General features: G+C 39.9%; 1 protein-coding gene across 2 annotated transcripts in view; it reads right to left on the bottom strand.

The window, feature by feature from the left end:
* Nucleotides 1–359: 359 nt before the first annotated feature.
* LOC124149245 (histone-lysine N-methyltransferase EHMT1-like) overlaps nucleotides 360–12258 on the bottom strand; it is a 50672-nt gene continuing 38773 nt past the window's right edge. For both annotated transcript variants that reach the window (XM_048382498.1, XM_046520702.2), the window contains exon 5: nucleotides 360–2562. In XM_048382498.1, coding sequence (XP_048238455.1) covers nucleotides 2027–2562 — 536 coding nt within the window. In that variant the 3' untranslated portion in view covers nucleotides 360–2026. The remainder of the gene's footprint in view (nucleotides 2563–12258) is intronic.

Genomic DNA, 12258 nt, shown 5'->3' with positions numbered 1-12258 from the left:
GGAGTCAGACACATATATGACTCGTGACAGTACTTTACCGGAATGAAATAATAGTATCGAGAACAACAAGACTTGGCTTCGCCCCGCCTACTATTCTCGCGCTTAACCTTTATATCCCCACACCCCGATAAAGAATATAGCCCTCGCCTTGTGTGTGTGTGTGTGTGTGTGCGCGTGTATGTGCGTGTGTGTTTGTGTGTGTGTGCGTTTGTGTGTGTGTGTGTGTGTGTGCGTGTATGTGCGTGTGTGTGCGTGCGCGTGCGTGCGTGCGTGCGTGCGTGTGTGTGTGTGTGTGTGTGCGTGCGCGTGTATGTGCGTGACCTTTGACATAAAAGATGAACGATGTAGCTGACACAAGGTTCGTTTGGCAGATAACTTTATTTTGAAGAAAATATTTCTTCTTTGATATCCTGTACAGGTACAATAGCAAGGAAGAAAATATTTAAAGATACATTAACATACGTACATGTCATCAACAATCGTAATGATCGTATAAAACCATTATCAAAGAAAATACAAATAGAATAAAAACTCACAAGAATCAACACAACACAATTTTAATTTAATGACGAAGATAATGTGATTTTCCGAAAAGAACAACCTTTGTAAATGGCTGTCTTGTATGAGCACTGTGAAACCAATAAGCAAAAACAAAAAGTTCGATATTTTGAAACGGCAGATAACGTCACTGTATGATAGCCGGTGTTCCGATGAACAATTTACTCACTCATGTTACACTGACAAGAAAACTCGGAAGGAACTTCAAATAAGATCAAAGTTAATATTAAGATGACTTATTATGTCAGTAGATGATAATTATTATTATCATATATGTCCGCTATATCTGCGAGTACTTTCCTTCACTTTTAGTCGTTGCAAGGACCCCGAGGAATACATTATCATGTACAATGTAAGTAGAAAGTCACATTTTCACCAATGTTAGTAGAAAGTCACATTTTCACCACCACAACATAGAAATTACGATATATAGGAAAATATATGAAAGTTGTAGAAATGTTTGGATATGACACCCACAGGTGATATAGATATATAGCAAAATATCAGTGAGTCTTTTCAAAATGGAAATGTGAAAAATGTTTGACAACTGAGATGACTGAAAAGCACCACCTTTCCTTTTCATATATGCCCACTTTAAACGTATCTTCGAATACATGTTGACACTTCTTGGCATGGTTGTAATACAGACAAATTTAAACATTAAGGAGAGGAAATGTTCGATTGATGTTGCCATATATCAAAGATGATTAAAGTATTCGAAACAACTTCAAGGAATAAAAAGTAAAAGATTAAAAAGGTCCACCCATCTTCCCTTGTACGTTGTGTATCTGGTATATATCAGATCTTACAAAAGGCATCAATATGAATTTGCAGAGACTGAAGAATTTTATGAATAAAATACATAAAAGATTTCTTTAAACGAAGTATCACATCACAACATCAAAATAATATGAAAATCTCGATTTAACTTGAAGGGAACGGAGAACATAGTCAAAATTATCTAGAAACATGACGAAATTGATTATTGAAATTATGATATTGACCATACAATTTAAGTATAATGAAGAAACATCAAGATAAACAATTAATACATAATATACATATAAGATATAAAAAGCAAAATGTTATGCAAATAAACCTAACAGCCTAAACTCAAATGCTTTAGATAAATGTAATAATGCGTGAAAATGAATAATTCATTACAAATAAAACTGAACACTTAGCTCAACAGAACGCAGAATGTTTCACCTCATAAAGGATTTGCCTTTCAGTAGTTGTAAAAAATGACTAAAATATGAAAAAAATATCACGACGAAGGAAAGATGAAAACTGCAATCAAATGATATAAACTACCAATGTTCTAATAAAATGCAACTCAGAATCCACATTCAAACACGGCTGGGCCCAAGATATTCTTCTCTAAAGAAATTAATGATGAATCAGACATTCTCATTCACTCCCCTTCACAGTCCAGCCTGAAACAATTGTACATGTGGAAATTCCAAAATCATCGAGCACTGTAATCCTGTTGAGCATTTCTTTTAGCAGCTTTACGCCTTGCAATCATGTTACTTTCAACGTGGGTACCATCATCATCCAGTGGAACGGTGACCTCCACCCTGGGGATATTGTCCGCGCTGACGGGTCGCCTGAGACAGGGAGAGTTCGCAGGGGAGATCACTCCCGGAAGAACGGGAGTGGAGACACAACGGGCGATAACTGCGAACGGGCTTCCGGGACTGGAAAGATTGATCCCTAATGTCTCCGTGTTGTGGGGTAGAATATTTTTCAATTTGCGTCTTAATGAACCCCCGCGTCTCTTTTTGGATTGTTTTGTCGAGTCAGTGCGTGACAATCGATCAGAAGCAAGATCTGGTACACTGCTGCAACGTTCAACATTTTGGTTGAGACGAGACTTCAGGCAAAATCTCTTTGTGTTCGAGAACTTGGCAATGGATTCTGCACACTCTTTCCTTCCTACAAAGCGAGCCCATTCTTCGGCACACAGCTTCCTGCCATGATCGCGGAGCTTAGGATCAGCACCTGAAATGACAAAATGTAACGAGTTTAAGAAATAAACGTTGTTGTCAAGTTTTTCTTCCAATTGCAGCTCATTCACAAATTCTAGAATACACCTGATTGGTATAGCGTACTTGTGCACATAGGACAGGGTGAACTCTAAGTTGGAAAAAGCGATTTAACAGGTCGGTGGATATTTTATAAACAAAACGCTACATAACATGTAGCTAGACCACACAGGATACCGTTTGGACTATGAACCCGTCGATCCGAAGAAGGAAATGCCTCTTTATCATTAAGATATTGTGTTGACGTATGGATATTTTTTTAGGTTAACGTAAAGTTGGACGAGGTCACATATTCATTTGTTCGATAAACGACCAATCTTTAAGGGTAATTTAGTGCCACGTTAATCACAGCCTGGCTAAAATAGGAAGTTTATTAACAAAATACACGTTCCAGTATCACGTTCTTGTGATAGTTATACCCTCCCTCTTCAATCTAATTACAGTAATAGGCCATCAGATACATCGCGCATGATTCGCAAAGTATCTCAATTAGTGCAACCCTTCTGTTCCTGGTTTTATTGATTTGTAGAGCAATGGAAAAAAGAAATACACTCGCCTATTTTAAAAAATTCATTTTTACGTTATCATAACACTTATTTTAGCACTCTGTAGTTTCCATGAAATATGATTATCGTTATTATCTTTTGGAATGATGCTATCAATGTTTCTTCCTCTTGTACAGGTCATTAGTTCCATTTATAACGACGACGTCTGTTTGTTTGTGTGTGTATTACTTTTAACGTTGCTTCTTGGCATTTGTATATTTTCTTGGGTTTATAAATCTTGAATCTTTTGATTTTGAATTTGTTGAATATAAAAAAACCCATAGATTATGAATTAAATGTCTTCACGAAAGTGTCATCATTATGTAGTTAAACATATCAGTCCGGGCGCTACTATTCCATGGGAAACATCTAGATCAACGAATCATTACAACGGGAGTATTTTCCGTTGTATGTTGGTATACTTCCAAACACCAATAATCAAGAATGCGGGATGTCCGATTAAAGGAGTCTGGTTTCACTATATATAACAATAACCTTACAATGTACCTAGCATTAAAGATCATTCAATACATATTGATGCACATGTATTATACAAAAGAAAAAAGTAAAAACAATCTTTAGCCGGTTTGCATTTGGTACACTTCTCGCCGAGTCTTTGTTGCAGTTATCGATAAAACTTTGGTGGCGCAAAATTCTATATTTGCTCGCGGGTATCGGATTGCTTTTCCCTGTGGCATATATGGCATGAAGTATTAATGTCTCGATCACCCGAACACTCTAACCGCGGAAGTAAGCTGACAATGCAAGCATTATCCTCAAGTCTACTAGTTCTGAGGTAGGCTGGTGTTCAGAGGACACTTGAAGACAGCCGCGCAGATCACCTGATCCATTATTGAATTAATGTGATCATTTTGTATTTCAGCTCGATAATAACATTCGATTAACAGCGTATTGATTTATGGAAAACATGAATAATTGCAAAATCAGAAACTCATATTGATTTGGGCGAAATAATTGGTCTTCTTAATGGACACGCTCGTTCTGTTCCGAGCAAGAGAGTGCCGTAATTGCTCCGTACAACCTTTATAAGTAGCTATTTATAGCTCAAATTAACTCAAGCACGTGTTACAGGAACGGAATGTGCCTTAGTAATCAACAAGGGTTATACGCAGATGGCACGAGAGGTCGTTGTCTGACTGGTTTTTGTATAAGTATCTAAGTACTTTGTGGATGGTGTACCGCCTCCGTAGTCTGGTGGTAGAGGCTCCGCCTGGAGAGCAGAAGGTTCAGGGTTCGATCCACTCCGCCATACCAAAAGACGTTAAAATATTGTACTTGTTGTTGCCCCGCCTGGCGCACGGCATTAAGGGGCTCAAACAAGGACTGGTCGGCTCAGGGTCAGTATACTGTGACTGAGTGGGTCATTCATGTTAAACTGCGGCATGGTATCTCAGTGTGCTAGTACTGAAAAACGGCATCAGTCCGGACTAGTACAAGCAGCCACACACACACACACGCACACACACACATGCATTCACGTCGCTCTATCAGTGCAAAAATCTCGGACGCGACGTTAAAACTCACCTCACCTCACCTCACCTCACCTCACCTCACCTCACCTTGTGGATGGTCTACTATTAATCTGTCTACAAGTGCATGTTCGTGTTTACGTTTAAGACACCTTCACAATTGTTGGTTTTGTTTGCTAGGCTTTTAACTTTTTGACCAGCCCTCGTACCATGCACTAGTCAAGTACATTCGGTTTATACGCATGGCCTGCGTATTACACGTACTTACACCTGATCATACTTCATAGGGATTGATTTGAACTAGGGCTATCAATGTTTCTTACATCTGTATCTTACTTAAGAAGTACAATGAGTGAGTGAGTGAGTGAGTTGAGTTTAACGTCGCTTTTAACAGTATTCCAGTTATATCACGGCGTGTCAGCTTAATGTGGGAGGAAAGCCCGAAGTGATGCAGGTCTCCGACGTTTACCACTTCGGTAAAACCCACGAGCACGGGTATGGTGCTGACAAACCTAGAAACATAATCGGGGCGAACCGGGATTCGAACCCACAATCATAGGTTTCTGGCGTGTCCAAGGGACGCAACTCTGCACAGCGAATCGCGGCGCCTTAGACGACTGGGCCACCTGTGCCCCCTCTAAATAAGAAAGGAAACAATGACAGTATGAACAGCATTTCCTTTTGGTACTGGGGGCCTTTTCTATGGGATCTCCATTCTGTCGACGTAAATGACAAACATGAGGTACTGGGGCCCTTTTCTATGGGGTCATTATTCTGTCGACGTTAATGACAAACGTGAGGTACTGGGGCCCTTTTCTATGGGGTCATTATTCTGTCGACGTTAATGACAAACGTGAGGTACTGGGGCCCTTTTCTATGGGATCATTATTCTGTCGACGTAAATGACAAACATGAGGTACTGGGGCCCTTTTCTATGGGGTCATTATTCTGTCGACGTTAATGACAAACGTGAGGTACTGGGGCCCTTTTCTATGGGGTCATTATTCTGTTGACATTAATGACAAACATGGGGTACATGGGTTGTTTCTGTGGGATTCCCTTTCAGTCGTGTCTATGGTATCATCATTCTGTCGACTTTATTGACAAACACGAGGTACTGGGGACCTTTTCTATCGGATCACCATTCTGACAGATTTGTATGACAAACATAGGATTACTCGCCCGGAATTCTCAAAAAGGGAAAAAATACAGACAAATATAACCAAGAATTCCGTTTGCTGATCTATATAGCCTGCTCGTCTGTCGATATGTTATACCAAGATATATAGCAGAGAAAGGAAAGGCTCCGATAGCACGGCCGATCGATGGGAACTGATGGACAGGTTGCCAGACTCATTTCATCACGCCTAACCTTGCACTTATGTTCAACGCATTCAGGAGAGATGAATATCAATGCAGGTTTGGTGTATATTTAGATCTACATAAAGGACTCTCTGCGCCTCAAGTTAATATCCACAGAAAATATTTCTTTGCAAGGAAAGTAGTGAGTGAGTGAGTATGGTTTTACGCCGCTTTTAGCAATATTTCAGCAATATCACGGCAGGGGACACCAGAAATGGGCTTCACACGTTGTCAACATGTGGAAAATCGGCGTGACGAGAGAAAGCTTTAACCACCAGGCCACCGCCCTTTGCATGTAAACGAATAGGTAAAACTATATAGAGATTCTATAATTAACAATCGGATTGCTGTGGCCGCCAGGTAAGAAAATTACCCATGCATAAGTGCAAAGAAAAACATCAAGTGGGTACTCCTATGCGTCACATGAATACAACAGACTGATAAAATTACCACCAGGGCACTTCAGTACGGCACTTTCGTTCACTTGGTGTGAGTACCATCAGTTGACGCTTCCTTTACTTGGATACTGCATAGCACTTTACTTAAGTATTGACTGTGTATTTTTTTCGGGTCATTGAGGTATGAATCGGAAAACCGATGTGCAAACATGTTTTATCTACAATAGTTTAACCAAAAACAGCTGTATATATCAAAGCAGACAAAAATGACGAGATTCCGTGTGTAGGAATACATACTGTGGCATGACATGACATGACATGACATGAATCAGGTGATTGTTTAATTTATGCACATAACTTGATTCGCCTGCAAAGTCAGTATCCAATCAACGGAGAGTATGATAAAAACAAAGTTCATATGACCTGTCAATGAAGGCAAGAGTCGAGAAGAACCGCAACAGTCAGACTGTAACGAACCGGAACACACTTGTTCGAGAGAAGGCGGCTGTTTCAAATGACATGGTCAGTTACCGCCAGATTCAAACATTACTTCCCTGAGAACGGGAAGACACAGTTGGGAAAATGCTAGTCAGAAATGAACCCCGCAGACATGAAAGTTGTGGAACCGAGGCGAGCGGGAAAAAAACAGGCGAGTAAGCCTGCAAGTTTCCTGTCTCATTCTTTCTCAGCCTTCGGTTTCAAAGAGTTGTTTGGACAATGAATATGCATGAATTTCGCTAAATGACCTGTGCATGACGATACACGTGAGCAGAAAGGGATTTCCCTCGACTGTAATTTTGGGATTCCCCGACATTGCGTAGAAATAAAAGTAGTCCGCCTCGGTGGGCGTGGTTTAAATTTTACATACATTGGGAAATGAATGCAATAACACGTGACCTATTCAGCTAATCAGAATGCAGGTATTTCAATGAACACAACGAAAATTTAATTATTCATGATTGAAGGGTTTAAAGTCTAGATCATGTATTGTTAAGGAGACTAAGATTCAACAAGGGAAGCAGGTATGAATCTATTAACAGTAGGTACAGGCTTTCGGTTCATTATTTTCAGCAATTGTCACTGAGCATTTTAATTTTTTGCTTTATGCTTATCAGTTAGTTCACGTCATTTTTATTGTGTTCATTGCTTGTGAAGCAGCGTATCGTCATGTCACGTCATTTGTTTTATTGTGTTCATTGTTTGGGAAGCAACGTATCGTCATATCGACGCACTGTCGTAAGGCATTAATAATGACGTGATCTTGTGTCATTAGTGTCACAGCAGGTATGTGTGACGTCGTTCCAACAATAGAATGATTGAGGTGAAGTCACCACTAGTGACCGGGAAACGCACATTTTCTATATTTTCACATTGGCAAGTGTCCCCGAATGGTGTACAGATAGGCACAACAGACAGTAATCTTCTCTGTGTATTAAGTGATAGCCTTGATGGCCTTGCACAGGGTGCTCTTCATGTTGAAGCTGTGGGGGCGGTTTACAATGTGATGCTGGAGCTTGCGTCTACAACAAAGAACAACAGGCTAGGATGTCTTTACCTTACATTAAATTTAGCTTGCCAATTGTCTTCTCTCTTTTTTCATTGATAGAGTGTTTGTTCGAAAAAGGAGCATGTGCCACGAACATAATCAAATTTCACCTCGATGCAGTCCTTTTCCGTGCCACGTGCAACTAAATTAGAGCAGCTATGATCGGTTCACCTTCCGCCCACGAACAACAAGAGCGTTGCGGTGTTCGGGAAATCTTTTGGCCAAATAGGATACACTTATTTCATTACGTCGCCAATTGGTCCCACAGTAACACGGATACTGACTGCAAAAAGTAAACTCTCTACATTATTGATTTGTATTAAATTCCATTCCATGTTGTGTACCAAACCTTAATCAACCTCCTGCTAATATATAGGGCCCCTGGGTTCCTAGTAACGTGTTTATATTGCAATTAATTAACCCCCTACATTAGCGATGTTTTGGTGCATGTTGTGTACCAGACCTTAATCACCCTCCTGCTAATATATAGGGCCCCTGGGTTCCTAGTAACGTGTTTATATTGCAATTAATAAACCCCCTACATAAGCGATGTCTTGACATATCAATACGTGTTGACAAACAAACATGTTTCACTCTCTTATGATAGTTTGCTTGGAGACCGCCTCCGTGGTCTAGTGGTAGAGCGTCCGCCCGGAGAATGGAAGGTCCGGGGTTCGATCCCCGACCGCGTCATACCTAAAGACGTTAAAAGGTGGTACTTGTTGTTACCCTGTCTGGCGTTCGGCAGTAAGGGGCTAAAACAAGGACTGCTCGGAGTCAATATACTGTGTCTGAGTGGGGTACTCATGTTAAACTGCGGCATGGTATCTCAGTAAGCTAGCACTATAAATCGGCATCAGTCCGGACTAGTACAAGCAGCCACACAAACACACACACGTGCATGCACGTCGCTATATAAGTACAATAATCTTGGACGCGACGTTAAACCCCATTTCACCTTACCTAGCTTGCTTGGTTACTTTTTCACAACAAACAGACGTCAGAGGAAGGTGTTCTGATGTATATTCTATCCATACCACAACGGGAACAAGAACAATGGACGTTACATGTTGAACTATGGAGTCACAACGGGGCCAAACCCGTGATCAGCAAACGTTTAAACAACTTGACCACCTTAACCCACCATTGTTTTGAGTGCTTAATCCCATATCACTTTTACACAGCGTCACTACTTTCATAATCGCATGGGACGGTATAGCGGGATCGTGTGTTCAGTTTTGATTTATGATGTCAAATCCTTGAGGCTGATAATAGAATAATAGAGAGTGAGCGAGTTTGGTTTTAACGCCGCTTTGAACCGTAGTGCACTTATATCACTGCCACGCCAGATTGGTGTTCTCTCAAAGAGTTGAGGTGAAATGGGGTTTAACGTTGCGTTCAAGATCATTGCACTTATATAGCGACGTGCATGTACGTGTGTGTCCGGACTAATACCGATTTTATAGTGCTAGTCCACTGGTATACCATGCCGCAGTTCAACATGAATACCCTGAATCAAAGAGCAAAACGTTGGTGCTGGCACATCTGGAAACATAGTCAGGGCGAATCTTGGAGTCGAACCCACGATCATAGTTTTTTTTTAAATTCACCAGTCAAAAAAATGAATTGCAGCGCCTCAGATGGAGGGTCACTCGGGATCACACAGGAATACGATGTTGGAACTATGATACTTAACGATCACAGATGTCGAGTAGTTGTTACGGCCTTAATGATTGAGTTATTCCAAAAGAGAAGACTTTGGTTCGTATCATAATTTGGGGATTATTATCAGCGTGACGTGCATAAGAAGCGAGAACACTGATAGACTACACCTCGTCCTGACTACACGATCCCATTATACTGGTAATGAGAGCCGATAGCGTCGTGTTGCGAATCAGACAATGGATGTCCAATAAGAGGATGAATGTGTGTACATATAACGGAATAGTTATTATCGACTAAAACGACTTGGAAAATTAACGTTGATACTGAAAGGACGCCATCGACCGGGATCCAAAGGCTGGAAGACCTAATGTAACACCTGACCTAAATAAAAGTGACTAAACCCTTTCTATATGCATATGACATATCTGCTAAAAGCAGAGTCGACTTCACGATTCTGACTCTATCATGAGCATGTGTTTATGAATCACTATCAATTAGTTTGATAACAGGTGTTCGCGAAAGTCGTAACAAACCCGTCACAAACACATGCAAAAGCAAGTCAACTGTTCAACTAAAAAACATAGGCAACATATTATGTTACAAGTCAAAATAAGGAAATGCATTGGACATTTGTTTTTTCACTGATGCGTCAAATTTGGAAATGTCCTCCACATAACTACCATAAAACCTTTTGAAAGCTTTACGGTGGTATTGAATGATCCAAAAGCCTTTGAGCAAGTGTCGTTTGACGCTATTTGAAATCTTAGTAGAAAAAGCATACTCGATTGTACCTCTAAAGTTATTGAACTATGTAAGATCATTGATGTATCCGAAGCTTAAGTAAAATTCTTGGCCAATTGTCTTGAAAATTTTCAACAGAATTGAATCCTTTGAGTTTTTGAGAATCCGCATTGTATTCATTCCACTTGTTTCAAAAACATTCTTGTGAACATGGCTGCGGCGATGTCTTTTGGATGACAGTTCGTTTGAAGTTGACAGTTTGTTTGTTAGAAAGGCAACGAATGTCGTTTATTTTCTCGGTACATCCATATTGCATAAGTACGTTACAATGACATTTTCGTTTTGCAAAGGACGACAGTGCTACAATACTACAACACTGTGAACGTATCTTTACAATTTCTTAAAGACGTATTGGTAGAAAAGGAAAGATAGTACAATAGTAGAACAGTTTTGGCTTTAAGCAGGGATTGGAATAAACGACCAATGGCTACCTTTAATGTACCATTGACGTGACGTAATAATATTGTTGATTGTTTTCTTCTCATTGTTTTCTTCTCATAACAGTATTAAAAGTCGATAAAACGTAAATCCTATTATTAACACACATGTTGTGCCGACAAAACTATCCAAATGAACATCCGATGTATTTGAAAACATTCTCTTTCTACTATTGTAGTTTTGAAACATACGTATTCTTAGCCGTCGACAGAAACAGCTTAAAAACGTATACAAAGCATGTTTTGATTTAAAAGTGGGTCATTTTATAACAAACGCTGTATATGTATATTCGTGATGGGTAATTTCAACTTCGTGTTGTGTATTAATGAGCTAATGATTAGTCCCTGATATTACAAACAAGCTCGTGGAGCGCTTCATGACAACAATAGCTGTTCACATACATAACTAATAAACTTGTGCAATAAGCGAATGATACAAACGAGAATAAGTATTCAATACAAACAATAACTTATTGCAGACAAGCAGTGTCCTTGTGGAATATACATTGTATTACACGCTTGTCAGAAAGGCAGTCAGTACAAACGATGGTTATTGATAGGAAGCCAATTCTCTCATGCAATATTCACCACGCAACACGCCTGACGTTAACACCTTCACTACAATTGATAGCTAATGACAGATAGAGCTAAATGCAAAATACCATGTATGATTCTTTTTTGACAGTGTTACTTTTGATTGCTTTCTTGCTTGCTTGCTTGCTTGCTTGCTTGCTTGCTTGATTGAGTATGGTTTTACGCCGCTTTTAGCAATATTCCAGCAATATCACGACGGGGAACACCAGAAATGGGCTTCACACATTGTACCCATGTCGGGAATCGAACCCGGGTGTTCGGCGGGACGAGCAAAGCTTTAACCACTAGGCTTCGCGACCACCCCCGAGTGAGTGAGTGAGTGAGTGAGTGAGTGAGTGAGTGAGTGAGACCAGAAATCGGCGTAACACAGTGTTGCCATATGGGGAAAGGAACCTGGGTCTTCGACGTGACGAGTGAATGCCTTAACAACTAGGCTACCCCACCGTCATATAATCCACTTTTAAGGCCCATAAGACATAAACATGTTAAAATCATTATCACATATTCTGAAAATGTCAAATGTATATTTTTAAAACCTTATTATAGTTTTGTATAATTGTAAATAACCGATTGCAATTTTGATAATATATATTTCATATTCAGAAATTAAGTTCCCCTGTGCATGGAGGATATGTTTTATAAAGTGCACAGATCGACACATACACTTTTTCCGATCATAGGGATATGTTAATGAGTAAAGAGCTTACAATCACAGCCATCAGATAAAAACCTGGTTGCCAAGGAAACGGTTCACGTTAATAGATTAAAAGGAAAAGGAAATTACAATTGTCAAACACAGAGACAGAAAAGCTTT

Source organism: Haliotis rufescens, unplaced genomic scaffold (genome assembly GCF_023055435.1).
Source record: "Haliotis rufescens isolate VD_foot unplaced genomic scaffold, xgHalRufe1.0.p SCAF_4, whole genome shotgun sequence".
NCBI lineage: Eukaryota > Metazoa > Mollusca > Gastropoda > Lepetellida > Haliotidae > Haliotis > Haliotis rufescens.
This window is presented reverse-complemented; position numbering and strand designations above follow the sequence as displayed.